Genomic DNA, 27703 nt, shown 5'->3' with positions numbered 1-27703 from the left:
GGTGGATCAGGTTCTAATTTGATCAATAGGACTTCCAAGAATGTTCTCTTGTGGCTGGTCCTTAGCTAGTCCATTTTTATAATTTTATATGTTCATTCATCTCTTCTGATAAGGTTATATAAAATTTGCAATTATTTATCTCTCTAATCTCTTCATTCATAGTCATCTCCTCCTCTTCATCTTCTAGACCATCAACGGCGCCATCCTCTTCACCCCCTTTAAAGTTCACCATTTCACGTGAATAGATTCTTCAACCTCTCCTGAATCCTCGTAATACACAATAGGCTCTCAATGTCTCTGAATATCTGACTCAAATCCCCTCGCGACTACATGGATCAAATTTTCATCTCATTTCTATTGATATTCAAGATGTAGAATTTACATCTGAATGTTTGAAAATACTCAAGTATAGGTTTCTTCCTTTTCAGCAACTCATATGGAGTCTTCTCCATATGAGGTCTGATGAGCACCCTGTTGTGAATCTAACAGGATGTGCTCTCTGCCTATGTCCAAAGGAACTTCTTCATTTCATATTCTTCCAGCATAGTCCTCGACATCTCAATGGAAGACTGATTCTTACTCTCAACCACCCCATTATGCTGGGCAGTTCTTGGTGCTCAAATATGATGTGCGATAACATTCTCATCACAAAAATCAGTAAATGAACTATTCTCAAATTCTCTCTCATGGTCATTTATGATCATCTTAATCGTCAATTCAAATTCATTTGCATTTCTCTTTGAAATTTATTTTAAAGTTTCAAAGGCTATGTTCTTCTGCACTACAAAATACACACAAGTATATCTTGAAAAGTCGTCGACTATGTCTCGGTAGTGTTCCTTTCCACTCGTGCTTGGATTCTGACTTGTCCCAAATAGGTCTACCTATAGCAACTCTAGTTATCTCTTAGTACAGACAAAGCTTTGAGGGTAAACTTTTCTTCACATGTTTGCCCTTAGGACATGTTGATCACACTTTCCCTATGTCTTCTAAGTTGTTTGGTAGGCCTCTAACTAACCCCTTGCTAATTGGCTTCCTTAGTTGATGATGTCCAATGCAACTAGGGGGCCTATGCTATAGGTTGATTAGGCTCTCGTTGCCTCTAGCCATAAGACATATGCCTTCTCCACTTACTGCATATATGTCTATCACATAGATGTTATGGTACCGCTTTTCCATAGACAATAGTATCACATGTTTAGTTTGTGTATTCAACTTGCGTGTTGCTATCATACAACTAGATAATGCTGATTAAACATATAGGACATTTGTAGGACATTTATGACATTTAGGACGTATAGGACATTCTGATGAAGCCCTTCAGCATATAGGACATTTTGAATCAAAAGCTTGTGATTCAAACTCAAATCTCCCATACCTAGGATTTGTTACATTTGGTGTCCCCTAAAGTGACTTTCCCACCTTTTGTATTTCTCATGCATGTCAGCAATGATGAGTCACCAGTGATGTGTCTTGAGTAGTCGTTATCTAAGTACCAGCTCCTCTTTGACCGTTACTGACCTGAAATAGTTCTAGGTCAGTTTCCTAAACCATATCATCCTAGAAATTAGGGTAGTTTTAGTGGTGTATACGTGGTGAAAGTCTAACTCCATATCATACTTCCTAAGCAGATATCTATACGAGTAAACCTATATGTTTGAATAGATTCAGGGAGATGATGATATGTGCTAGGATAATTTGTAGGAGAATAATATCTAGAAGAATGGCGATGTCCATGTTGTTGTCTTGACATATGACCATATTCATATCCATATGGCCTCACATTTCTAGGAACAAGTGCGAGCAATTATGGATGCATGGGCTCACATGGATAAGAATCATACATATCCATTTTTTCTCTCTATCCACTCACTTTCATTAATGGGATATGATCTCCAAGGTCTTCTCTCTTGAGCTTGGGTCTTTTTTGAGAGTAGGGTCCATCTTGTTCATTTGTCCCAATGTGTTATTCTTTTTCTCATCCATTGATGTTGGTGTTATTTCCTTATCCTTGGAACTAACTTGTTTGCCAAAGAATTTATCCTATGAGTGGAGTGAAGAAGTGACGATGTGATTTTAGGACCAAAGCCTGTGATGCTAATATAATAAGTAATAAATAACATTTTTTGTGCTTTATCTCCTGGACAACGTTGTGGAGTCAATTAAATTGTGTTGTGATAATAAATCCAAAATCTTGTTGGTACCCACAGGAAATTCAAGCTAAGATTTCAACCAAACATAATATAAATTGTGTTGTGAAGCAAGGTGTGAGTTTATGAGCGTCAAATGCTAATAAATGGGTTCTTTCAGAACCTCTCACGAAAGCATTGGATGCTGAGACATTTCTAGGACATGTGAACAACATGGTCATTCCAAATGTTTGTAAAAGGTTCATCATGAACTGCAAGAAGGAAGGTTATGAAGTAAAGTATCTGCTTCGTCACTTGTACTCATAAATCGCTCCTAAAGCCTCAGAGTAGATTCAAAAAAAATACCAGTCATTGTTTCGCGCCCTTATGCTCCTAATTGCTCTTAAAATTATGCCTTTTTTGGTATGCATTGCAAACACATAACCGATGGATAACTTTTTATGTTAAAAATAACATAACCTTCTTTGGAGAAGCAAAAATAGAAGAGATGGAGCTGATGATCTAACTACAGAACTTCTTTTTCATTACTTCCATGGTCGTGCCTCATGGCATGACAGAACCCATACTATTGAAATGGTTTATAAGTAGAGATGTTCCAACAAATGCCCCTTTTTTCAATTGTACATTAACTCCTAATCTTATCCTGAATTCTCTTTTTAGTCTATCTGCATTAAAGAAAATTCATACACTCCATGGACAGAGATAAAAGTAGATTTTTTGTCAGAGAAAGTTGCCATTTTCTATTGCCAAACATAATTTGGAGAAGCTCATCCACTAGAAATGCTTAATTTTTTTTCGTTCCTGTTCTTGTCATATTTTTAATCTTTCTATAGTGTGCTTAGTTTACTATTATTTTGAACTTGCTTTTATTTAATATGTTATAGGTCAGCAAAGCGTGAGCGTGCGTAGAGTGCCCACACTACCTGCCTAACTTTTTGGCCTAACAAGACTGAGCAACAATGAATTGACAAGAAGTTGGATCAGTTTTCTTCACAAGCTTATCTCTGCCCCGTTTCTTGTCCATCTTGACTGGCAGCAGCATGTCTTCCTATCTCTCCTAAACTTCCCCTGGTCTTTATCCCAAGATGTATGAGGTACAAATGCATCCCACATCAAGTTATTCTCTTAATTTGGCATTTTGTTTTTCTAACTATCTACTTCATTGGTAAATGAATCAATAATTTATATATTTTTCATTTCTTTCTACTCTAACCTTTTTTGTAGCATCTGTATACTTGCTTAAAACATCATCCATATATGTCGTCAGGTCTTTATTATCCATTAAATAAACTTTAGAAGACAGTTTGTAATTATAGTCACATGAGGCAGATTTTGCCATGTGGCAGTCACAGCATATTTGCTTTTAGATCCTGGCTCCTTCCCACTTGATGCATGTAGTTCATATTTTTCTTTGCATGTCATCTTCAAATATTATTTATCTGTTGCCTCCATCCTTTGTCTTGCCTTTTTTTCTTCTTTGTTGGTCGCCTTAATCAGTGTCCCTTCTTTCCTGAATTTAAAACAAGTTTTTTTACTTTTTCTAAGGCTAACCAATTGCCTCTCTACTTGAGAAGAAATCCTAGATTGTGAGCATGGTATTATGATCTTCTTTATCGTTGGGGAGATCATCACTCTTAAAAGCTATGTCATTTTTCTTATCTTCCATTGGCTAGCTCAGTCACACTCCTTTAATTCTGTCTTTCACTACTTATTCATCTCATGGGTAATGAGTGAACCAACTAGCTCATCGACGTTGAATCATCTTGTACCAGAAAACACGATTCCAAGTTCTATGGACTCAGATTGATGTTAGCAACAAATATCCTCTTGAAAAAAAGCTGAAAAAAAAAGAAAACATGCTTCAGAGAATGAAAGATTTCTCTAGTTTTTCAAATGCAATTCTCAAAGAGCAACAAGAAGGGCTTTTCGACATTTGGGCTCAAAAGTGTATATATGGACTGAGAAATCCAAAAACATAATAATAATTTATTAATACTCCTATAGTTATATGTATTGATTATGATTAGACAGTATGAAAGAGTAATCATGCAAATTTTAAATTGTTATATTTACCATTTTTCCATACTGATAACACCCTAAATTTGGTATTTAATAAAGCAATTAGCACAATTTTATGCATTTAAAGAGTTTAAAATAGATTTCTGATCATATATTACAAGTTCATTAATTTTTCCATGTGAATTTTGAATTTTCCCTAATTTTCTGTTAACTTATGAATTTTATGGAATTTATTTAAGCTTGGAATAATTCTTTTTAAAATGAAAATGGCAGATTTAAAAATTAATTTTAATCTTAATTAATGTGGGGACAATTTACTTAATTTTCTAGGATTTTATTGGATTTTTTGGGAATTATTCGAGGAAGATATGTTTTTTAGAATAGAGTATGTTTATAAGGAAAATAAGAGTTTTTAAGCAATTTATAAAGTCGGAGGGGTTTTTCTTAATTTTTTGTTTCCATTATGCCCTTAAAATAACTCTCTGTCGTGGTTGTAGGCGTAAAGATACAATAAAAGTAATCGCAGGGTTTTATTGAAATTAATCAGGATTTTTTAATGGTTTTTTCAGGAAAAATTTGGTATTAGAGAAAGCGGAGGGGCATAAACATAAATACTTTTGGGCCACGTCAAATTGCGCATACAAACTAGAGGAAGGAGTTAAGTACAAAATGCCAAGAGAAATTTTCGTGTGGCCACGTGGCCAACTCTCAGCTGTCGGATGCAAATCTGACAGCTTAAATGCCACCCAATTTTATTTCTCTAGAGGGAGGTAAGTTGACCGTCCGTGACGCGTATACAAATTGTGTGCACGAGGGGGGGGGTGACGTGGCTCAATATGGTTGGGCAACACTAGGAACAACTCAAGTAAGATGCATTTCAAATGTATTGCAAATATTTTTTGATATTTTTTTCTTTATTTTTATTTCAGCACAGGGTGTACGTGGCACTACGAGAATGAACCCGCCAAATACAGTGGAATTTTGTCATCCAATCTGACGTCGACACATCATTGCATGTAAGAAAAAAGGTAATTAAATAATTGAATTATTATCCAATGGCTATTTTTTTATTAATAACTTTCACTGTCAAAATTCATTTATTAATAACTTTTGATCTTGATGTCCCATTGATGTATTTTTTAATGGATTTACTCATCTTCACTCCTATTTCTATCTATATGGTTGCATCATTCAGATCAATCCTACATTGATGGATTAAAACTAATCACTGATTGGGGGAAAATGGTAATTTTCACCATTGAACCCGAGTATAAAAGCTGAATTTTGAGAGGAGGAGGTCATTCTGTGGTGGTTCTTTCACAGCTGCAAGACAGAGAGGAGCTTCATCTTGGATCACTTGTATTTGGTACTTTTTCACTGCATTGTATTTGATTTTTGGTGTGATTTGGATTATGTTTTAGTGAAGTTTGTGATTTTTCCTCTTGGTCTTGGTCTGCATTTTTAAATTGCTTCACTTGAGCGACATGTACAAACCCTTATTAGGATTGAGAGGAGAGATCATGAAATTGATCTAACTGTTCCAATTGCAAATTAAGAACAAAAATTTATAAAGAATTTTGAATTCTAGGAAGATTAAGGTGTGTTTATGAAATATTAGTTAGTGAATTTGGTTTCCAAATCTCCCCCAAAACAAATTAAGACCAAATCTCCTTCTTATCCCTCTAATTGACCCCTTTTATCCTTTTTATTGGATCAAAGAAAGTCAATCTAGAGCTTCTAACTTCTTCTATTCCTCTCATCTCTTCTACCCTCCTCTCTAAATTCTTCATCTAATTAGGGTGATTTGATCTTCATTGAAGTTTAAATAAACTCTAATTAGGCTCAAAATATTCAAGTAGATCACTAATTGAATTCCTTACTAGCTTCGCTTAGAGGATACCTATACTTATCACTATACATATGAAATTAAGGTTTTATAAAATTTATTGTATAAGTTAAAATCAACAATGACAAGGGATTAAAAAATTGCAAAATTCACCCCTTTTTTGGCTTATCACATAAGTTTGAAAGGCATCTCAATAGTTAAGACTATAAACTAGTCGTTGTTCGAACAACCTGGGCCTTTAAAAATTGAGAAATCTCAGTCATAATTACTACTTAATTACTCATATTATCATAATTACTACTTCATGTATTTAATCTTCATTAGCTCATCAATAAATTCAGCATTAGATACCTGAAGATAGAAATCAGGAATTTGACAAAGCCATTAAACCAAACCAGTATGGTCAAATACAACATTGTTAGAGAAGATTTTTATCATCACGTCATAGAAAAATCAAATCTTAAGGTCATGATTGGACTTGTTCATCCCATGGTGAAACTAAGTAGCCTTTTAATATAACTAAGGACGTTATTTGATCTTCACTAACAATCTGTGAACTAGTTGACTGAGGACCTATTGTGCTGGATCACAACCCATACAAAGGCATGCATTGAGTTGAAGATTCATCAAAACACATATTAAAGCATTTTTAATTAAATTTTGATCTTCAATCTCCCTTTTTATGAATTTCAAAACAAGCCACAATACAGGTATTTTCCCCCCTTATTGAAAATGATCAAAAGGATTAGGAGGCTCCACCTAAGCTCTTGCTCCCCCTAAATTATATGGATCTAAATTCTAAAAAAAAATATGGTTTATGTCTTTTAACCAACTTACACAAAGTAATAATTATTCTTGTCAAATTTTCTATCACATTTAAATATATTTATTAATCTACTTATTAGAAAACCATGCAGATTCAATAAATTTTTTAAAGCTAATGAAAAGTGGTAATGAATAACCAATCTACTGTTTTACATTTGAAGATAAACTTGTAAAAATTTTCTCGCAATCACTCTCTTATTGTTTAGGCCATTTTCGCCTTAGGTTAATGGTCTCACTTCCTTACCCCGCCAAGCATGTGATATCTCATCATCACCAACTTCCTGATCGACAACGAGATACCCATTCTTAAATTAGGGTCAAAGCTCCAATTTTCAATATCAAGTGGTGTCCTCTCGACTGATTATAATGATCTTCATGTTGGAACGTCAAAGTAGATAATCGCACAGGCAACTACCTATACATGTCACCTTTTATACAACACAACTTTTGACATGTGATAATTGCAAAACAATATTGTTAATTTTAATAGTAATACCATCAAATTTATTTGTTTAATTTGATCCAAATTATCATAAATGCATTTTATTAAGGCCTTAAATGATTAACTGCCTTTTAAAAAATCTTCACGCTATCTCAATTTTATGGTATTTTATGAGAATTTTTTGACAATAATTTCAAAAATAGAATATTTTTGAAGTCAAACACTATATATTTGTATTTATCCAAATATTCATTGGGGTTTATTATATTTTAAGAACAAATTTCTGTTGCTTTCCCAATTTTCTATTAATTGTATAGAGTTTTATAACATTAAATTGATAAGTATAATAATTCATGAATCTGGACTAGATTTTTATAAGTTTTTATATTATATATTGAAAGATGATTTTTGTTAATTTTGGGTCTTTTATAGAATTTTTTAACATAAGATTCATTAGGAAATAATTATATGTAAAATAAGAAGATGAAAAATTAGAAAGTTGGCAGAAAAGAAGAAGAAAGGAAGAAGGAAAAAATAAGAACAAGAAGAGAAAAAGAAGAAAAAGAAAAAGAGAAGAATAAGATAACAAGAAGAGGAGAATAAAATAATAATGAAGACGAGAAGAAGAAGAAGAACAAGAACAAGAAGAAGAAGAAGAACAAGAAGAAGAAAAAGAAGAAGAAAAAGAAGAAGAAGAAGAATAATAATAATAATAATAATAATAATAATAATAAGAAGAAGAAGAAGAAGAAAATAAAAACAGAAGAATATGAAAATATTAATAAGAGATGAAGAAGAGAATAAGAAAGCAATATGAAAATAAGAAGAGGATACAAACAAAATAAGAAAAAATATTAGAATAAGAAAGCAAGATGAAAATATTAATTTATTAAGAAGAGAATGATAATAAAGGAAGACGAAAGGAATAATAAAATAAGAATAAGAGAAGAAGAAAACAAGAGAGTAAAAATAAAATAAGAAGAGAAGAAGAAGAAAATAAAAATAAAAGAAAAAATAAGAAGAGAATAAAACATAAATGAAGAAGAAAAGAAAAGAAAATAAGAAAATAAAAAAGAAGAAAACATAAATGAAGAAGGAAAGAAAAACAAAAGAAGAAGAAAATAAGAAGAGAAAAAAACATAAATGAAGAAGGAAAGAAAAACAAAAGAAGGAGAAAATAAGAAGAGAAAAAAACAAAAATGAAGAAGGAAAGAAAAATAAAATAAGAAGAGAATAAAACAAAATTGAAGAAGAAAAGAAAAAGAGAAGAAGGAAGATCAGAAGAAGAATAAATAAGAATAAAAGGAGGGTTAGGAAGGAGAGTGGGAGCAGGAGCAAGACTGACAAGTTAGTCTTGCTCAGATTTTAAGGACAGACCAGTCCACTGGCCACAACATAGACTAAGTTATTCTTCGGTCAAACATACGTATGTCAAATGTTGCAACTAGTCAATTAAGTTAATTGAATGATCAAGATGGGATTTTTAGCCCTTGGTATAAGAGGATAGAGAGTCTAGGAATTTGATGCAATGAAGTCCTTCGCGAAGACTGGAAAATGTCACAGAATGAGTTCATTGATGGTTTCTTAATGTATTAGCCCTTATTATGACTGATTAGGGTTTGAAAAAATTCACCACACCTTAAGTATGTGAGAAAATGCATCTCATGAATTCATTTACATCATAATTTCACTATTTAATCCCTAATTTTTCATGATTGTGCAGCAACACGAGCCTATTTGTGACATAGCGGATGCAATAGGTGGGCTATAGTGGTCTAATGGATATTAGTTATTTAATAATAATACTCTCTAGAGCCATGAAATATTTCTCAAACAAATATTTTGATCTGGGATCCATATTTTGAAAATAAGTGCAGCTAAATGTAGAAGAACATGAACAATGGAATGAAGATCTAGCACACAAAGCTTGTTCAAAGAGGAAAAACAATGTGGATCCTAGGGGCACAATGTGTCCACTCATGTGATTCCACATGGAATTATATTAACTGTCTAATTTAAAGAAATAGTGAGCTGAGATCCCACATGTTTGTATGAACGTATTTAAGATTTTTTTCAATTCATGAAAAATGTACCTTAGAAATGCTTGATCGATCAAGCATGTCGATGTGTTTATCACATCAAAAATTGTATTATTGACTTTTTGATGCTCTTTTTGGTGCAAAAATCTCATCAGCCCATGGAAGGTGAGGGGAAATCAATGTCAACACTCTGAGAATTCAAAAGTGAAGGTTAAGGTAATCAACCAACTTTTAACCTCATTTAAGGTCCAGCTTTTTAAGGTTCTTGGTAAAAAATATGTGTATTTTTTTATTTAAAACAAGTTAATTTCAACATTCAGTTTGAATCATCACTACTTAGAGATTTGGATTGAATCATTACTATGATGTTTACTACGAATTCATCCACAAAATTATATTTTTCAATTAAATCTTGTCATTTTAATGGAAATGTATGTGTTATCAAGTGGTATTTCTATTTATATCAACTAGAAAGAATTATGTTGAGATTTGACGCCCAAATCTTCATGCGATCATGCCATCCTCATGGAACTCACAATTTTCATGCTTTGACTCTCAAGAGCCATATCTCAATATTCAAAGCTCCCATTTGCATTATTTGTATGTCTTTTGAAATCCTCTGTTCCTAATTTCCATCCATACCTGATTAATCAAATTCTAATAAAAATTTCTTTGTTGATTTTTTTTTATTCATCGCTCCTCAAAATTATCACCTTTGTATGATAACTACACTTTATAAGTCTAGTTTCTTAAAATATAATTACCATTTTCACCCTCAATTCCCTTAATGTCAATGAACAGGTTAAAGTTGATGATATAAATTTTCAGTTGATTTTGTTTCTATTTAAGTAAAATAAAAGTAGAAAATACTTATTATAATCCATACATTATAATATTTCTTAAAGTACAAAATGATAAAAAAAATCCTTAACAAATTAATGAGTTGACTTGCTCATTTTCTTTTTTATCTGATTTTAAATTTGATTTGGGTCCATTTTGATTTAATCGGATTAGAATAGTTTTTGTATTGAATTTTATTATTATTATTATTACCTTTTTATTCGTCCAATTTAACCTAGTTCAATGAGTCTGCCATAAAAAAGTCAACTCTAGCTCTCTATGGGTTCTACCCTTATGCATCATTGTACTGGAGTTTACACATTTCTGTGTGTATGAAATTTAGTTTTGATAAAAAAAAATTGTACGTTAAAATGACCTCATGATTTTCTCCCACCAGAGTGACATACAGATGAGGGATTACATACATGAGAACTGATGATACAAAGGTTCGATGAAAGGGTTGACAAAACCACAGGAGCTTCTTAATCATGTTGTGTAGCTTTGGACCTCATGTGTTTGGGAATCGACTTATTAATTAATATGATTATTCATTAGGTTAGTCAATAAATAGTTATTGGGTTTATCTAGTTTATGGGGTTGCATGCATTAGGTTTATTGGATGTCGATGAATATAATTATGTTATATTATTTTTTATGTAAAATCACATAAATTATAAAAATGATTCAAATCCCCAAATGCAATACGCCCACGTAAATATTTATTTGGATTCCCCTTCTTCCCTCTCTCTATTTGTGTGTATTCTCTTCCCTCTTGATGAGACCAGATAAAGTGAAAAGATCATCCTAGATCAATGGTGACACTTATCGTGTAGAAGAATAGGAGATTGGAAGTTTCAAGATCCAGAGGATTTGTATTGAGGCCAAACATGTGAGGATCCTATGGATTCATTGGAGGAACGAAATCATATTGGATTAAATTCTATGCAATTCAATCCAATCATTGTGTTTTTTTAATTTAAGTTACTGTAATGATCAGTATTATTTCACCATCCAAACTCATTTTAGATCATCTATTACAGCACAGAATTCAACAATATTATCTTACTCATTTCTATAAATTTAACTTTATTTGTCTCTTATGTGGTTAAGCTTCATTTATTAAATAGGATCTCAACATTGGAGGGTATTGACCCTCAAGTATTTCTATCAAATTACACCAATATTTTTTGTGCATTTATTGCAGTAAATAAGGGTGTTAACTTTTGCATGAAATGAAAAATATAAGAGCCCGTTTTCTCACTAAAGTATCTTGATATTATGGCATGTTATGTTGATGGCTTCAACCAAAAAAATCTTGGGCACATCTTTTTGAATTATCAGACCGTTTGAAAATATATCTCAAGTGACAGAATTCAGTAATATATTATTATCATTATCCTCAATCAAGAGTCCATCTTGAAAATCTCCAGTATGATCACTTCCTAGTTTATCTTGAAACTTAACTTCATAACACTTCATCTTTGTCTGAATATTTTTCGCAAGTACTTCAAAATTTTCAATGTACAGGTTAGAAAATGAACCCTTTGGGATTATAGACAAGCTAACTCATCATTTTAAAAAAATATGAAGTATTCTTAAATGTATAAAAAAGAAATATATCGAAATATTACATTTTAAATGATAAATCAAGATTACTATTCATATACATTAGACAACTAACTGAAGTAACAACAGAAAATCTTCAGTATGATTAAAAACATCCAACATTTGAGTGCGCGGCTCATTTCTCAACAGTTCATATATATATTGTGTATAATAACAGACGCTTCAGCTGCTAAACATATCTATGATTAATTATGAATTGGCTAATATTACATACAATCATTATGAAAAAAGAAAACTAAAAAAGAGTGTTTGATTATTGGGCAGACCAGCCCTCTTGGGCTGGTAGGGATAAAGCCAGAGGGTAGAAATCTACAACACGACAGGGCGAGGGCTCGCGCGGGGGCAGCAAGCGGCGCGTGCGGTGCGTCAGCGGGGAGCAGCCGCCGTCGTGCGGGAGCACGGCAGGACACGTGGCGCAGCCTGGCGCACCAACCCGCTATCTTCTCCTCTCCGCAGAGCTCGTGGCGGGTGTGCGATGGACCAAGAAAGAACGATTCCAGAAGAATATCAACGCCACACTTTGCTCTCCAGCAGACTCAGCCGCTGACAATGACTACCGTCTATAAGAAACTCTCCTTTCTCCTCCCCTCGCTTCCTCCGGCCGGGAGATAGGGAGATGCTGCGCCTGCGGCTGACCTGCGGCGCGCCGGGCCACGGCGTGGGGGGCCGGTCGCAGGCCCAGCATCAGAGATGGCTCGGCTTCGGGGTTCGGGTCGATAGGGGCTCGCTGAGCCGGCCGGGTCTCGTGGCGGCGCTCAAGGACCGGGCCGAAGGCGGCGGCGCAAACGGGGGATTCGCCGGCCAGAGCTGGGACCCTGGGTTGGAGATTGAAGTCCCCTTCGAGCAGAGACCGGTAAGATCTTCATCCGCTGTGTCAAGATCGGATAATTGCTGATAAAGACCTCGTTTTTTTAGTTCTTCGGGTCGGCGGATGTGGGGAAGCTGTTTCATAGACCTTGATTTCTTTGTTTCTAGTGATCGGAGTTGTGGGTTTTTGTTAGGTGAACGAGTACTCGGCGTTGAAGGACAGTGTTCTCTATTCTTGGGGGGAGCTGAGCCCTGCGGACTTGTTCAAACGCCTTGGAGGGCTTTGTTTGATCACTTTCACCGTGCTTGGAGCGCCAATTGCCGCGGCCAGTTTTAGCCCGGCAAAGGTACGATGGTTATCGTCTTTTGTCTTATAACGCAATCAGGTTTCCAGAATTATTTTCAGAGAAATCTTTGGAGCTATTTCTTCGCTGATAATCGGAAAAAAGTAGATATAATTATGGGGAGTGATTGTTTGTCCGAAATCTTACTTTTCTTTTCTTCATTGCGCAGGATCCCTTGAGATTCGCCCTATCGGCAGGAATCGGAACCCTGCTCCTGGTTTCCATTATTGTATTGCGCATATATCTGGTAGCTTTCATTATTCTTTGAGTCAAAGTATTTCCTATAATCACTTCATTCGTTCGTTATTGCCCAGAGACTCATCATTTCATGGGTTTCTTATTTTCTTTGGTAATCTTCATCCGTTCTCCCGAGATTGAAAGGAATTTCCTCTCCTCAGGGCTGGAGTTACGTCGGAGATAGGCTGCTGTCAGCGGTAATTCCTTATGAAGAGAGCGGATGGTATGATGGACAGATGTGGGTAAAGCCACCAGAGGTGAGTGTATATTTCAACAGAATCAATGATTATTTCCCCCAATAAAAAGATGAAAAATCTAATGTGGGCGTTTTCTAAATTACATTTCGATTTTCAAGAGTAGGTTGTAAACAAAAAGTAGCCAAAGATGTTATAAATTCTGGCAATTGACAAAAGCCAGTCCGTGTTTCCAATATCATTATACTCACTCTTGAGATCTACATTTTTCTAGGTGTTGGCCCGAGATAGGCTGTTGGGTTCTTACAAGGTACTGAATGCCCTTCGAAACTAGACGTTTGTTTCTGGAGAATTCAGAAAAAAAGTTAAATTACAAATAATTTTCCGTTGTTTTAAGCATATGTTTAATGTTTTGCCTACTCATCAGGTGAAACCGGTGATCAAACTGCTGAAGAGAACATTGGTGGGAACTGGAGTTCTCCTAGCCACAGCCGTAGCTCTTCTGATTTTTGCATCCCCTGTGGAGACCTTTTTCCAGTCATTTTCAGACCAAAAGGCAAATGCATCAGTAACAGCCGCAGTAAAACCGCTAGACTTCAAGTAAGCGTCTGCAATTTTCTTCTGCATTGCGGTTAAATTTTCTCTCATTCTGGGAAAAAAAAAATTCAGAAAGGAGGAATTGCTGAGTCCACCGTTGGAGGTGATGAATGATGATGATCTAGCAGCGTCTGCCGCTGAGGCTGCTGGTGGAAGACCGGTTTACTGCCGGGATCGTCTACATCGGGCCTTAGCTGGTGGCCAGTACTGCAAGTGGGAGGATCTGCTCGAATGATTGAATAAGCCCACGTGATTCGTATGTTCGTGTAAGTATAGAAATATAAAACGGAGAGTATTCTTCGAGAAACAATTTTGCCATTTAGTGTTGTGCATGGGAAAAAAATTACACTTCTCCGGCGTCTTAGAGATCCGAGAATCTCTAGAAGGATTGTGAAACACTCAAGATCCGAAAAAAGTTGTAACTCTATTCATCTGTTACCCATGATTTGCGGTGCGGTCAGATAAATAATTTGGAGCTTCAACTGCCGCTGTGATCAAAACCGAAGGGCTACGGAAAGAAGTAAGTTGTGAAACATTCTGAAACAAGGCGCAGATGGAACTTGGCCTCTTTCAATGTATCGATTGTTTTTCTAATCTGAAAAATAGATGATAACATGATGCACATATTTCTGCTATTTTATAATTACCACTTGACATTAATGCTACGGAAATGGTGTTGCTTTACTTTCGTGGGCGCCAGATGTAAAAGTCGAATCCTCTTTCTAGATTCCACATGTAAAGTCATGAACGGGGGGGATAAGAAAGAGGCTGAATCATTATAGTGAAATGCTTCACGTTGGCTCTCATGATCGGAAAATAAAAAAGAGCCAATTAAACATAAATGCTTCACTCGGAAAGAAAAAAATCCATCATTGGAATAAGTGACTTTTTGTCTATGAAGGCTTTTCTTTGAGGAGAGATCGGGTGTCATACACGTAACGTGAAGGGGGAAAAAAATCCATCATTGAAATCAACCGTAGTTTACTAAGGTAACACCCAGCACGCATCACATTCTTCACGCCATGATTTAAAACTCCATACACAGTTTTTGATCAAGTAAAAATATTCCGTGTTTCTTCCAACTAGAACATCGTCTCTTCGAACGGCCCATGGGGAAAACCGTAAGATATCGTGCCTTTGAACTCTTAATTAACTAATTATCATGTTCTCTCAAGTCTCCGAGAAGCGTTGATCTTGAAGAAAGATGAAAAAAGACTAAAAACTTTCTTGGTTTCCGATGTTGTTGGTGAATAAATACACTGTACTGAAGATGCTTTATCATGATGGCCTGTCTCATGAAACTTTTGCTTTTCCAGCGTCAGAAACGTATCTGTAAGTAAAAATAAGAGTAAAATTTTATTCTATATCTTCGTCCTCTTAATTAAAGCAGCCTCCTGCACCAGTGAACGAGACTGGAGACGGTAGTTCCAACGATATCTCTGACGGGCCTCTTTTGCCTCTTTGCAAATTCAAGATCCAACGTCTTGTATGCGAGAGCCGCGAAGTACATTGCTGGATGCAACCTCCTACACATTATTTAAACACATATTAACGGGCTAAACAACAAAAAAAAGCTGTTCTTATTAAAAATGCAATTTAAATAATTTAGATGAATACTGCGCACACCGGTTCACTATTTCGAGATAGATCAAGTATTACGAATCATCTATATAAATAACAAGCACCATGAGATTCCAAATAAAAGAGACCTCAGTCGAAAAATGCAGAAGGATAAGAATGATTATGTTTTCTTTCAAAATTTAACGTAACACTCACTTATTAGTTTTCATCGAGCCATCCCATTCCCTTTGTAACGGGATCGTCCGGCCTTTCCTGTCTCGCCCAAATGTTTCAACATACCAACCACCAATGTCATGCATATAACAACGAGGTTCAAAGAGCCAGAATCTGCAAAAGAGCTTTATATCCTCTTAGAGAAAAAAAAAGAAAGGGCCAGAAAATCATAACACAGAAAAATGGTCCACATGGAAAAAGTTTGCTCAGTCCAATGCATGTTTGATTGGAAACTGAGTCTTAGCGGGAAGATAGTCTTGTTTACTTAATAAGGCGAAGTTCACGTGAAACATGTTTGATTCTTGAAGCATAATTCGTAAAATCAAATAAAATGTCTATTCTTCACAAAAAACCTGCTAGGGGGGAGTCGAGCCCGACTGCATCTGCATTCACAGGAAGCAACTTCATCTCCAATGGTATACCAATGCATGTGCTTCACCTGGACGAAGAGAAACCAGCTCTGGATGAAAAAATTTCAGTACAATATTTAGTAACTCACATCACATTTCTCGACCAGATACCAGAAATAATCATGAGAAGGGAGAAAAACATGAGAATTTAAATTGATTAACTTTCAAGACAATCTACCACAGAGGTCAAAACCACGCCCTACAAAGAAAAAAATGGTCCACACCAAATGCCAGCAAGGATATCTGCTGTAACAAGATTTCATATTTTGCCAATGATTCGAGCCCTCAGTATTGGCTCTGATACCTGATATGATCCCCATCATATGCAGAGTATTCTCGTTATTTCGCCCTCTAGAGGTAGTTTCGTCATTATCTTTTCAATGTGTTTTCCCTTTAAGTAGTATTTGCCCTCCACTTGGGAGGATAGACAAGGAGTAAAGCGAAATTGGTTCATCCTGTCTCCTCTGTGAGATGTCCATCCTGACAGTCAACCTTCTCTGAGCGATCCCTTCGTTGACAATGATTCCAGCTTCTTTCAGTATCCTCTCTCTGATAAAAACTTGCGGGTTCACAACAATACCATGTTCAGATTCGAGTGCCTGCCACTGCGCAAAAAGCTATAGCTTATAGCAAGGTCACTACCTTTCCTCATAACATTTTCTCGGCAGGGTGCTGGATCTTAACACAGGAGGTAAAAAAATTCTTTAATCATAAACCAGATACTGGAAGATACTCATCCACAGCTTTTCTCAGTTTATCGAAATATAAGACAAACGGAGCGCATACATGTTTCTTGAGACAATAAGTCAGGCCCTTCAACCTTAAAAAAGAAAACTCCTTCAAAGGTTTTACAAGATACCTAATGAAGCTAGAGACTTCCCTCCAGCGAGAGAAAACGCCGAATACATGTTTCACGAGGAAAACCCAAATAGAAGGCATACTATTCTTGCTCAACCACAGGAAAGAGATGACCGACAATGTGAAATGAGACTATATATCATGGTCGGTGAACATGTGATTCCGATTATTAGAGAACTCAATCATTAATCTGAGGGTACAAAAAAAGGAAAAAAATGGGTTCGTGACATACCAGCAAAGTTCTATGTATCATAATGACGTGAGTTCTAGAACCATTTTTGTCGTAGACATCGCATGATGCTTCCTCTGAAGTGGTCCCTAGACCTCTAATTGTGCCCAAGAGATTATTAGATTCAGCATTGGTAGATGGCATGACCCCTGCCGCATACTCTCCTCTCATGTGTACCTTCTCCCCAAAATTACAAAGAAAAACATTTATACGATCCTCGACACCGCCAGGGGGATCCCTTGTCGCGGTTGCTATCAATCGACCAGAGATGTGTACTTCCAAATCTCTGAAAGCGTCAGGCACTTGATCATCATGAAATTCTCTTCTATCCGCGGATGTAACTATCCTTCTGTTAATGTCCCCATTGAAATGGCTAGACTGAAAGGACGTCAAGGAAGAAGCTTTTAACTTTCCCACGTCTCCTTGGGATAATCTTGGAGCTCCATCAGCAATATAAACAATACCCAGGAGGTTACGACCAGAGACCAAGTGCAAGACTTCGGGCGTCTGCTCAACAGATCTCTCCTCCGCCTCAAAGCAGTCTGGAAGAAGAGCAGCGGAATCTATCCCCGGACCGTAGTAAGCGGCTCGAATTGCTGAATATAACTCGCTCTCGAGTTCTCCCCAGTAGCCCGTCCCCGAAGCAATTTCCTTCTGCGTAACGATTTCATGTACAGCGTGCCTATACCACTGTAGCCATTCCGCGACATCAGTCCGTTGAAGTACCGGTACGGAGGAAGAGTATCTGACAGTATACGAATAAGGATCCGCGAATCCGGCTTGATCCTCAAGAATCTGCCGCTGAGAAACGAGGAAGCTGTCGTAGACGGCCCTCCTCCCCGAATCCGAGAGAATCTGCGGTCCAGGATCATCAGTCAAGATCTTGCGGGAGAAATTCTTCACAAAGATTAGGGGAAATCATCCTAATTTCGGCATTCCTCGCCCTCTAAACTTCCGGGCAGATAATTCATCGACATTCCAGAACCAACCTCGTAAGCCGCAAGGATCTGGAGGAACCGACGGCCGGCGACGGAGGGTTCGCAGGATTGAATGACATCGGGATGCGTCTCCTTGGCTAGCTTCCGGAACGCCGCTTTGATCTCGGAGAAGGAGCTGGTCTCCGACACTCCGAGCACCTCGTAAGCGGTCTGCCCCAGAAACTCCTCCCCCATCGCAAAGACGGCGTCTTTGATGTTTGGGGGCAGAAAAAACTCGTTTTTTTTCAGGAAAGAACTCGTCTTTCTTTGGCCCAATTCAAAGCCCAGATTGAAGTGAAGGCCCATGTCCTCGGACGGGACGGTCGATCCGTCGTCGATCTCGATCCTTAACCGGACTCCGTGACTAGAAACGGCCAAAGGGCACCGGGCTCGGCGCGTTGGCAGCTTCTCGACGGAAACGACGGAGGCCAGCTCGGCAGCGCGTCGCGTAGCGGGCAGACTGGACCAGGAAGCAGCTGGCGTACGTCCACTCGTCTTCTTCCATGCGACAGGATTAAAGCCTAACGAACACGGGTTCGCCGACCGCGGCGCTATTTCCCGAGCCGGCGAGCTCAGCGCCTACGTCGCTCGCATCAGTCTGAATTTAGAGACCCCACCTAAGCTAAGTGTTTGCACAAAATTCTTTCTTTTCTTTCTTACTTAAGTCGGTTAGTCCCACCTCGCTCGTTGTGCTCGCCGCTTTTCTCTCTCGAGTTGGAGCCTCGTAGATTCAGAAACCCATCTCTGGCGCGGTGATGATTCGCGTCGCTGTCCGCGGAGATGGCCAGCGGAGCCTCCGGCCCACCGCCTTAATGACAATTGTCTCTAAAAGAACGTCTGTTCTGAGTCCTCTTTAATCCGTTTTCGTCGGCCGGGGAGAAGAAGCGTGAATTCGCTTGTTTGCTGGTCGATCTAATCTCGCCGGCAGCCGCTGCGAGCGGTTTCTTCTCCGGGCCCGGACCGCTAGAGGACGGTTGGATCCCCCGATCTACCTTGATCACGGGTCGGGGAAAGAGAGAAGAAACAGCCTCTTCTCCGACGCTGGATTCTTTTTGGACGGCGGATATGATGCTTTTACAGTTTATACGGTGGCTTGTTTGCCTTGGGACTGGCGACTCCCCCACGTTCCCACGGTCTGGGGGAGATCCAGGCCACGTCGCGACCTTCAGGAGAAGAAAAGGTTTAACCGCGATAACCGTAATTAAGAGGAGTTTACTGCAGAACGCAAAGATCGTGTATAAGAGAATCTTCTCGTGTTGAGTAAAGGCTGAGCCTTTGACCAGCCTCTGGCATTCCCTCCCCACGAAAAAAATTCCGTGTTTCACTTAACCTCGTCTCCCCCATCTTTCCCGCTGCGGACGTCCACATCTGAGTCTCTGTCGCGGGCTTGGTGTTTTCTGGGACGCAATCATCCACTCGATAAAGAGAATACCCCTCGCGTTCTTTAAAGGGACGGCGTGCGGAAGAGCAGCGACGGAGGAGAACGGGCACTATCGCGAACATGGACGGTTCTTTCGCTGCCCGGCCGGCCTTCTTCCTCTTCCTCTCCTTCCTCATCCTTTCCCTCGCGTCGGGGAGCGAGGAGAAGGCGACGTACATCGTCCGGTTCGCCAGATCGGAGATCCCGGCGGAATTCGCCGAGCACAGCCACTGGTACGACGCGTCTCTCCAGGCGGTGTCCGACTCGGCCGAGGTGCTGTACACGTATGGCAACGTCGCGCACGGCGTATCGGCGCGGCTGACGCCGGACGAGGCGGCGGCGCTGGGCAGCCGGCCCGGGGTGGTGGCCGTGCTGCCGGAGGCGCGGTACGAGCTCCACACGACCCGGACCCCCGAGTTCCTGGGCCTGTCCAGCGACGCGAGCCTCTGGCCCGAGTCCGACTCCGGCTCCGAAGTCGTCGTCGGCGTGCTCGACACCGGCGTGTGGCCGGAGATCCGTAGCTACGACGACAGCGGGTTCGGGCCGGTGCCGGAGTCGTGGAAGGGCGGTTGCGACGACACCGCCGACTTCAAGGCGGCGGTGGTCTGCAACAAGAAGCTGATCGGGGCGCGGTTCTTCTCCAAGGGGTACGAGGCCAGCAACGGGCCCATCGACGAGTCCAAGGAGTCCAAGTCTCCTCGCGACGGAGACGGGCATGGCACGCACACGTCGTCGACCGCCGCGGGGTCCTTCGTGCCGGACGCGAGCCTGTTCGGGTTCGCGGCCGGCACAGCCCGCGGCATGGCGCCGAGGGCTCGGGTGGCGGTGTACAAGGTCTGCTGGGCGGGCGGGTGCTTCACGTCGGACATCCTCGCGGCCATCGACAGAGCGGTGGAGGACGGCGTCGACGTCCTCTCGCTGTCGCTCGGCGGAGGGAACTCGGACTACTACAGGGACGGGGTCGCGGTCGGGGCCTTCGCGGCGATGGAGAGAGGCATCCTGGTGTCGTGCTCCGCGGGTAACTCCGGGCCGGGCGACGCGACTCTCTCAAACGTGGCCCCGTGGATCACCACCGTCGGTGCGGGAACCATCGACCGAGATTTCCCGGCCTACGTGGCCCTCGGCAACGGCAAGAACTACACCGGCGTGTCGCTGTACAGCGGGAAGCCGCCCGCGAACGAGCTGGTTCGAATGGTCTACGCCGGGAACGCCACCAACGCGACGAGCAAGGGGAATCTGTGCCTCCCCGGGACGCTGATCCCGGAGAAGGTGGCGGGGAAGATCGTGCTCTGCGACCGGGGAGTGAACGCCAGGGTGCAGAAGGGGTTCGTGGTCAAGGACGCGGGCGGCGTGGGCATGGTCCTGGCGAACACCGCCGCCAACGGGGAGGAGCTGGTGGCGGACGCCCACTTCATCCCCGCCGCGGCGGTGGGGCAGAAGGCCGGCGACGCCATCAGGTCCTACGTGCTCTCCGACCCGTCGCCGGCGGCGTTTCTGGTCTTCGGCGGCACCAAGGTGGGAGTGCAGCCGTCGCCCGTGGCGGCGGCCTTCTCCGCGCGCGGACCCAACGCCATCACCCCGGGGATCCTCAAGCCGGACCTCATTGCGCCCGGCGTGAACATCCTCGCCGGGTGGTCCGGCGGCGCCGGACCCACGGGCCTGGCCCAGGACTCTCGCCGAACCGAATTCAACATCATCTCCGGCACGTCCATGTCGTGCCCGCACGTCAGCGGGCTGGCGGCGCTGCTCAAGAGCGCGCGCCCCGGCTGGAGCCCCGCCGCCATCAAGTCAGCGCTGATGACCACCGCCTACGACACCTCCAAGAGCGGCGCGCCGCTGCTCGACGTGGCCACCGGGAACCCTGCGACCCCCTTCGTTATCGGTTCCGGGCACGCGGATCCGGTCCGGGCCATGGATCCGGGTCTCGTCTACGACCTCACGGCGGAGGACTATCTCGGGTTTCTCTGCGCGGTGGGGTACACGCCTCTGCAGATCTCCGCCATGAGTAGCCGCAACTTCTCCTGCGACGCCGGCGGGAAGAAGTACTCTCTTTCGGACTTCAACTACCCGTCGTTTTCGGTGCCGTTCGAGACGGCGACCGTGGGCGGCGCGTCCGGCGTGACGACGGTGAAGCACACGAGAACCCTGACCAACGTGGGTCAGCCGGGGACCTACACAGCGACGGTCTCCACCGCCGCGGACGACGTGAAGGTGGTGGTGGAGCCGGCGGAGCTGAGCTTCGAGCGGGAGGGCGACAAGAAGACCTACACCGTCATCTTCTCCGCCCCCTCGCAGCCGTCCGGCACGGCGAGCTTCGCGCGGCTGACGTGGTCCGACGGCAAGCACAAGGTGGCCAGCCCCATCGCCTTCACCTGGACCTGACCGCGAGACCCGCTTGGGTACACCCCGGCCCGTGACCGCTGCAAGTTTCGCGAGGAACGTGGTCGATATGCCTGACCCACTACGCTTCTCGTTTAATTAAACTTCCGCGGTGGAGGATCAATAACCGTGTCTGAGGAATGCGCAAGCTTGGAAAGAACAACCGACTGTTTTATGCTTGTAATTTCACTAAAAATCTTCCAAAGTGAAACCGGAGGTTTTGTTTTTGGAAGGGCAGCTGGCAAACAGTTAGGCCATTACTGGACCGTAGCTGGCTGTCGACATCAGATGGCAGTATGGCACTCAGCTAACCCGTTGGACATGCAAAAATCATAATGATTAAATTGCGAAAGGGAAATCTGAAGAATGTTGAGGGCCGACACTCATGGACGACAGTTAAAGTTGCCATGAAGAGCACGCTTTCAAAGACAACCGGGCAGTCTCTGCTCTTTCGATCGGCTGTCAGGAATACGCGTAGCCCGCATCTGATATAATAAAATTTTATTTTAAAATGCCATTTGCAATCTCTGGACTAGCTTCATGTCGGCCTGCAAATTTGAGATCAGAAGCTACGTTTTTATATTGTTTTGGCATTTTAATTAAGAGATCGGTCCAACGATGGGATGGGTCAAATTGTTTGGAAGTTTCTTATCAACTTCAAAAGCCACATGATGCAATTAATAGTACGGCTAGTGATGACGTGGCACTGGCTGCGGGACCCACGTCTTGTAGTCAGGACTTTGACGAAAGCGCCTGCTGTTTCTGTTTTTTTTTCGAGTCAACGTCCCACTAAGCGAAATTATAGTTTCTAAAATATACGGTTCAGAATAATCGGAATTTCCCAGTCAAGGAATATCTCAAATTTTCCCTTATTATTCGCACATTTTTAGCTCTTGTCTATGATGTAAATTTAATATATATATATATATATCAATATGAATATTATCTTGATTAATATGATTTTTGATTTCAGAATAAAAATGGGAAAATACGCGGTCGTGCAAGATTCGGGTTTTTCTCTGGAGGAGACCGCGGGCGCCTCTGAATCTCTGATCTGCATTCATTTCCCCGCGTCGCGTCTACCGCGGGTTTCAGATCGTCCCGTCTCTCCGTTTTTCTACATTTCCCGCGGAACAGCCGGTTTTTTTTTCTCCAGTTGTTTGAAATCGAAGCCCTCGTTCTTCGTGATTCTTCCCATAGATATAAGAAGCAGACAGCAAATCGCCGGCTTTAGATTGTAATTCTGCCCTTTTGTTGCATATTTGCGCCGTAGATGGCCTCCGGGTCGACCTTTGATCGGTGGGAGAAGGATCCTTTGTTCTCCGCAGCAGAGGAAGTTCAGGAATCCACCGATAGGTTTGTGGATTCCTTCTAATCGATGTTATTCTCCGGATTCGTGTTTAGTTATTTCATCCCCAACTTTCGGCCGTTTCTGTTGTAGGATGGAATCGATTTATAGAAGATGGATCCGGGAGAAGAAGAGGCACATGAATTCCGAGGAAAAGAATGAAGCCTTCGAAGAACCAGAGCTCCGTAGGGAGCTTCAGGCGGCCCTGGGTACCGCTAAATGGCAGGTACGTGATTCTGGGTGTCTTAATTCTTCAAATTTTTGTCCTGTAGAAGTCGTGGCTTGGGGATCTGAAGCGCAAATCCTTGTTTTGATAGCTCGAAGAGTTCGATCGGGCGTCTCAAGCTAATTTCCCTTCAAACGAGAACGAAGAGGATTCACGGACACGACGGAGCCAATTTGTGGTATCTATAGGAATTCAGATACGCGTCGTCGAGGATTCCTTGAAAGAATCGGAAGTCGAGGACGTACAAAAGCCGCTGATTTGGGTGCGTTTGGATGAAGGGGAGCGTGACGAGCTCGCCATGTTCTTGGCAGGACCCCATCCCGTTGTCGAGGAGAAGAAGAATGGAGGGCAGAGATTGCCTCCGCAAGTGCCTAATGACATGAAAATTGTCAATAGAGAGATAAGAATTGATCTCCCGAAAAGATCATTTCCTTCAAATATGAAGCCTTGCGCGAACGATGCAATTGGAGAAAATAAAAAAGGGCATCGTAGATCAGCAAGTGTTGGTGGAGACTTGGGGGCGTGGAGGAGTTCAGTATTAGATGAAGATCTACAGCAAAGATCATTAGAAGTTCAACCTGATGTCCCACCACAGAGAGTTCTCAGCTTCTCCGGGTTGTCGATGGCTGCGGAATCAACATGGAAGATCAAATGGGTCGCGAATGGGTTTCGGAAATTGAAAGGCGGCGAACAACATCGTGCCCAAGATTCCATTCCCCTCAAAAACGATCATCTTACTCGGGTAGGTTATCGAGTAGTTCTTGCTCTTTGTTATTTGTCCTTACTGTTTCAAATAACAGTTTCAAAAATTGATGAGATCGTGTGACGGAATTTGAATTGAAGGGCCTGAAGACGTTCTATGATAAAAGTAAGAGCTGTCTTAGCGACTGCGGCGATGAATCTTACAAGAAGCAGCTTTATGGTTGCCTCGGAACATTGCAGAGGCAACTTCAGAGGTCGCAGTACCAGATTCAGTACCGACGTCCGATTCAAGTATTTTTGTCGGTGGTGCTTGCACTCCTTTTGATTGGTTAGGCTTTTGCCTTTACCTTACTTGCAGAAACCCAATTCTTGTGGATAGATTATGATTGCCGAGTCGTTACTTGCTGATATTCATCACTTTGGCATTTCTAAATCTTACTTGGTGAATTTTTTGACCAAAAGCAAAGTGTTAGATTCAGTTGCTTACCAACTGTGCTAAAAGCTATAGCTGAGAGCAAGGGCCTATATATGAACATGCCACCCGGCTCTGATACCATGTTTGATTCAAGCTGGCGAACCCAACGTGAATCTAGCACAAGGGTTTATTTATGTGGTAACCATAGCAAATTAATCTCTGCTATGGCGATTGGGCCCTTTTGCTTCATATAACTGACTAATCTCTATACCTAAATCCAATTTTCTTGTGAATCAAAATTGTTCATGTGTTATATCTCAAAAAAAAACTGTTTTATTGTCTAAACTCTGAGAAGTTAGCTATTTATTTGTATTTAGACGGACCGACAATATAGAAAAGAGTTATATCTCATGAAGCACATAGATCATCATGCATTTCGATGATTTTTCATACGAAAAAGTCGCCCTTGCATTTTGCCTCTCCACGTTATGATTATGTGATACGGCTCCGGTCAGTATCAATCAAGAAAATCCAATATCTGTTGGAATCGATACAATGTAGCTTCCACAATCACGTTGGAGGGAGAGTGGATCAAAAATCTGAAGAGAAAAGAGTAGGGAATCAGAATGATTGGATGAAGACAATGCCGCGTCAGTTGTAGCTTCCCTCTAGATCTGGAGGACCTCCCGCTCTCCAGCATCTAGCCACTTGCAACTTCAGGTAATTGAAATCTTGATCTTTTGATCTTACATTGGAGCAGACGTATTTATTCATAGAGTCACTTCTTGCCTAGTCACGCGCGCCTTGAATGACATGTGTGTCATGCATGGCTCTCGTCTCGTGCTTCCTCAGATAAGTCTTTTGGAGGATCATAACGGTACATTTTTCACCAGCCTACATGGCTGGTCCGGATAGACTCTATTTTTTTTTTTTTTTTGAAAGAACCGGATAGACTCTATAGCTCAGATTGATGTGTCCGACAGTGTTAAAAACATAAAAAAATGGGCGCGCAAAAAAACTGCCGAGTTCCTTCCAAACTTATTTATCCTTAAAAGACGTCAAGCTTTGCTGGTCGAGCTGACAAATTTATAAGATCTTTTCACGCCTTTATGTCCATAAGATCTTGCCACTTATATCAACCGATTTGGCCACAATAAATGAATCTTTTATTACGCTTGTGGACCCAGCCCAATGAAATAATGATATCTTGACTCCTCTCCTCTATCTTACAGTTTTATTCACGCTTCGGGCAATCTGAAGTATCCAAGATCATCTCCTTCGCCTAAAAGTGAAATATTAGAGCCTGAGAAATTTTGAACCCGTCATCCCTTGGCGGCAGCTGCACAAAGTGTGGTTTTATTAAACACTCGAAGTGGTCTCTGTGGGGTTGACATGGTAATGTACAACATTTCTTTCCGGCTAAAGATACTCAGGCCCAACATTATTTTGAAGGTTGGCGAAGCGCTTCTCTCCCCATGCTGGTCCAATGCATCTCTCTCGTGGGCTGGGATCAACCATTACTGCATCAGGGGATTCAACTGCTTGTATATCACATTGCCTAATTTCTGTCTCATACTCTGTGCCCGTCGATACTATAAAGAGGAAATCGACTGATCATAAGAGGTGGTCTCCCGATATCTTGACTAATTTAATTTTGTTTCATTAATGTAAAAAAACTTAATTTTTATGTATTGGCACGGGCACACACAATGTTAATATGCTCGGGACTGTTACAAGCAACGGTAACCTGAGCTGTGCCAATTTAAACACCCATATGACTTATAGAAACTTGCTTTGTTTTACTTTTCCTTGAAATCATCTTCATCCTTCTCTGCCTCTCCAGTGTTTTTAGTCTATCTGATCCGTCCTGTGATACAACCTGAATTTTGGAGGTGGAGCTCAACTACAACATGGAATCAGAGCCAGCAGTTTGCTAAGTCGCTATCGTTGTATTCCTTTATTATGTCTTGCAATTGCCCATAAGCCCTACTTATCGAAACAATGGAAATACAAGGAAACTGAGAGCGAGCAAACTTATGTAATCTACTTTTATGATAAGTTTTTTCTGACTTTATTTTAAAGCAAAGAAGAATCACTTGCTAACCTGGTTTTTCCTTGGAGCGATCCAAGTTATTTCCGATTTGTGGCTTTATACGGTTCTCTAAAAACGGCAGAGCCCTTAGTATCAGCAGCAATTTGCCCCTCTGTTCTTGATCGATTCATGTGCTTGTAGATTCACAGGATTGTTCCAGATCTCAGCTTTCCAAGTCCAATAACATGCTAAGAAGAAGATTAAAATTATCATCTGGTCCAAAATATTGAATCTACAACAGGAACAGAGGCGAAATAGAGAGGTCCATTCAAATAAATAGAAAGGGGGTATGTTGTCAGATTCATGCAAATGGCTAGGATTTACCGTGGACTTAAATGGTCAATGCCATCGTGGATCCATAACTATTGACCACATAACCCCGTCCCCCCATGTTCTGAAAAGTGAGTTGACTCACTCGTGAACTAAATGAACTCAGTGATTCCACATCCTCGAGCACGTCTACCTGATTCGTCCAGCATCTCCCACGCTATAGTTATCCATTTGTTCTTAAACCATTCCGATTCTATTATTCTATGAGGACTAAAATAATGCATGTTACCATTAATTTTAGGGTTAATATCATGGTTCAGCCTAAAGTTTTCCGAAAATTCAAGTTACAGCCCTATCTTTTTTTTCGCCGCGTCACAGCCCGAAATGCCCATTTGGTCCGCCGCCGCAGCCCGGGCGTGACGTGGACTCGACGTGGCTGCCAGGTGGAATTCTGGCGGCGTCCACGTAAGCGGAATCCACCTGGCAGACACGTGGAGTCCACGTCATAACGCGATTTGAAGAAAGTGAGAAATAGGAACGACTAGTCACCTGGGAGTGAGTCACCCGGGAGAGAGCGCAGAAGGGTGGTGAAGGAGAAGGAGACGGTGGAGAAGGAG

General features: G+C 41.3%; 4 protein-coding genes across 10 annotated transcripts; 3 read left to right on the top strand and 1 right to left on the bottom strand.

The window, feature by feature from the left end:
* Positions 1 to 12200: 12200 nt before the first annotated feature.
* Positions 12201 to 14318, top strand: CGLD27 (DUF1230 family protein (DUF1230)). The gene is made up of 7 exons (XM_078574204.1): positions 12201 to 12640; positions 12789 to 12941; positions 13108 to 13185; positions 13337 to 13432; positions 13644 to 13679; positions 13797 to 13969; positions 14039 to 14318. Exons 1-7 carry the CDS (start codon positions 12404 to 12406, stop codon positions 14199 to 14201), a joined length of 936 nt encoding a protein of 311 aa, XP_078430330.1. The 5' UTR covers positions 12201 to 12403; the 3' UTR covers positions 14202 to 14318.
* An 842-nt stretch (positions 14319 to 15160) lies between these two features.
* Positions 15161 to 18555, bottom strand: LOC144702238 (Chaperone DnaJ-domain superfamily protein). Of its 4 annotated transcripts, none has more exons than XM_078574197.1 (5): positions 18247 to 18555; positions 17261 to 18112; positions 16114 to 16220; positions 15743 to 15874; positions 15161 to 15492 (listed from the first exon to the last, which is right to left on the bottom strand). In XM_078574197.1, the coding sequence occupies exons 1-5, from the start codon at positions 18538 to 18540 to the stop codon at positions 15348 to 15350; spliced, it is 1530 nt and encodes a 509-aa protein (XP_078430323.1). In that variant the 5' UTR covers positions 18541 to 18555; the 3' UTR covers positions 15161 to 15347. The 4 variants fall into 4 exon arrangements, with proteins under 4 accessions (XP_078430323.1, XP_078430324.1, XP_078430326.1 ...); XM_078574198.1 differs by having other exon boundaries at positions 16114 to 16199; XM_078574200.1 differs by having other exon boundaries at positions 15296 to 15492; positions 15743 to 15885.
* Positions 18556 to 19699: 1144 nt separating this feature from the next.
* Positions 19700 to 22265, top strand: ARA12 (Subtilase family protein). The gene has a single exon (XM_078574196.1). The coding sequence runs from the start codon at positions 19736 to 19738 to the stop codon at positions 22034 to 22036; it is 2301 nt and encodes a 766-aa protein (XP_078430322.1). The 5' UTR covers positions 19700 to 19735; the 3' UTR covers positions 22037 to 22265.
* A 760-nt stretch (positions 22266 to 23025) lies between these two features.
* Positions 23026 to 26816, top strand: LOC144702239 (Syntaxin/t-SNARE family protein). 4 transcript variants are annotated; one of them, XR_013581211.1, is made up of 6 exons: positions 23026 to 23389; positions 23475 to 23607; positions 23699 to 24349; positions 24451 to 24637; positions 26177 to 26347; positions 26568 to 26816. XR_013581211.1 is itself a non-coding variant. In XM_078574202.1 (5 exons), the coding sequence occupies exons 1-5, from the start codon at positions 23307 to 23309 to the stop codon at positions 26284 to 26286; spliced, it is 1164 nt and encodes a 387-aa protein (XP_078430328.1). In that variant the 5' UTR covers positions 23027 to 23306; the 3' UTR covers positions 26287 to 26532. The 4 variants fall into 4 exon arrangements, 2 of the variants coding, with proteins under 2 accessions (XP_078430328.1, XP_078430329.1); XM_078574202.1 differs by lacking the exon at positions 26568 to 26816 and having other exon boundaries at positions 23027 to 23389; positions 26177 to 26532; XR_013581212.1 differs by lacking the exon at positions 26568 to 26816 and having other exon boundaries at positions 23030 to 23389; positions 24451 to 25444; positions 25957 to 26532.
* The last annotated feature ends 887 nt before the right edge of the window (positions 26817 to 27703 follow it).

This window comes from Wolffia australiana, chromosome 4 (assembly GCF_029677425.1).
Source record: "Wolffia australiana isolate 7733 chromosome 4, ASM2967742v1".
NCBI classification, from domain to species: domain Eukaryota; kingdom Viridiplantae; phylum Streptophyta; class Magnoliopsida; order Alismatales; family Araceae; genus Wolffia; species Wolffia australiana.
The sequence above is the reverse complement of the archived record's forward strand: the minus strand, read 5'-3'. Positions and strand labels throughout refer to the sequence as shown.

Excerpts from the sequence above, each read along its gene's own strand:
- CGLD27 (XM_078574204.1), top strand. The coding sequence starts at position 12,404 with ATGCTGCGCCTGCGGCTGACCTGCGGCGCGCCGGGCCACGGCGTGGGG. Across the intron at positions 12,641-12,788 it reads TCCCCTTCGAGCAGAGACCG|GTGAACGAGTACTCGGCGTT; the intron begins GTAAGATCTTCA and ends GGTTTTTGTTAG. Across the intron at positions 13,186-13,336 it reads TTGTATTGCGCATATATCTG|GGCTGGAGTTACGTCGGAGA; the intron begins GTAGCTTTCATT and ends TCCTCTCCTCAG.
- ARA12 (XM_078574196.1), top strand. The coding sequence starts at position 19,736 with ATGGACGGTTCTTTCGCTGCCCGGCCGGCCTTCTTCCTCTTCCTCTCC.
- LOC144702239 (XM_078574202.1), top strand. The coding sequence starts at position 23,307 with ATGGCCTCCGGGTCGACCTTTGATCGGTGGGAGAAGGATCCTTTGTTC. Across the intron at positions 23,608-23,698 it reads TGGGTACCGCTAAATGGCAG|CTCGAAGAGTTCGATCGGGC; the intron begins GTACGTGATTCT and ends TTGTTTTGATAG. Across the intron at positions 24,638-26,176 it reads GCTTGCACTCCTTTTGATTG|GTTGGCGAAGCGCTTCTCTC; the intron begins GTTAGGCTTTTG and ends ATTATTTTGAAG.
- LOC144702238 (XM_078574197.1), bottom strand. The coding sequence starts at position 18,540 with ATGGGCCTTCACTTCAATCTGGGCTTTGAATTGGGCCAAAGAAAGACG. Across the intron at positions 16,221-17,260 it reads TGATACATAGAACTTTGCTG|AGCTGGTTTCTCTTCGTCCA; the intron begins GTATGTCACGAA and ends TTTTTCATCCAG. Across the intron at positions 15,875-16,113 it reads GCTCGACTCCCCCCTAGCAG|ATTCTGGCTCTTTGAACCTC; the intron begins GTTTTTTGTGAA and ends GCTCTTTTGCAG.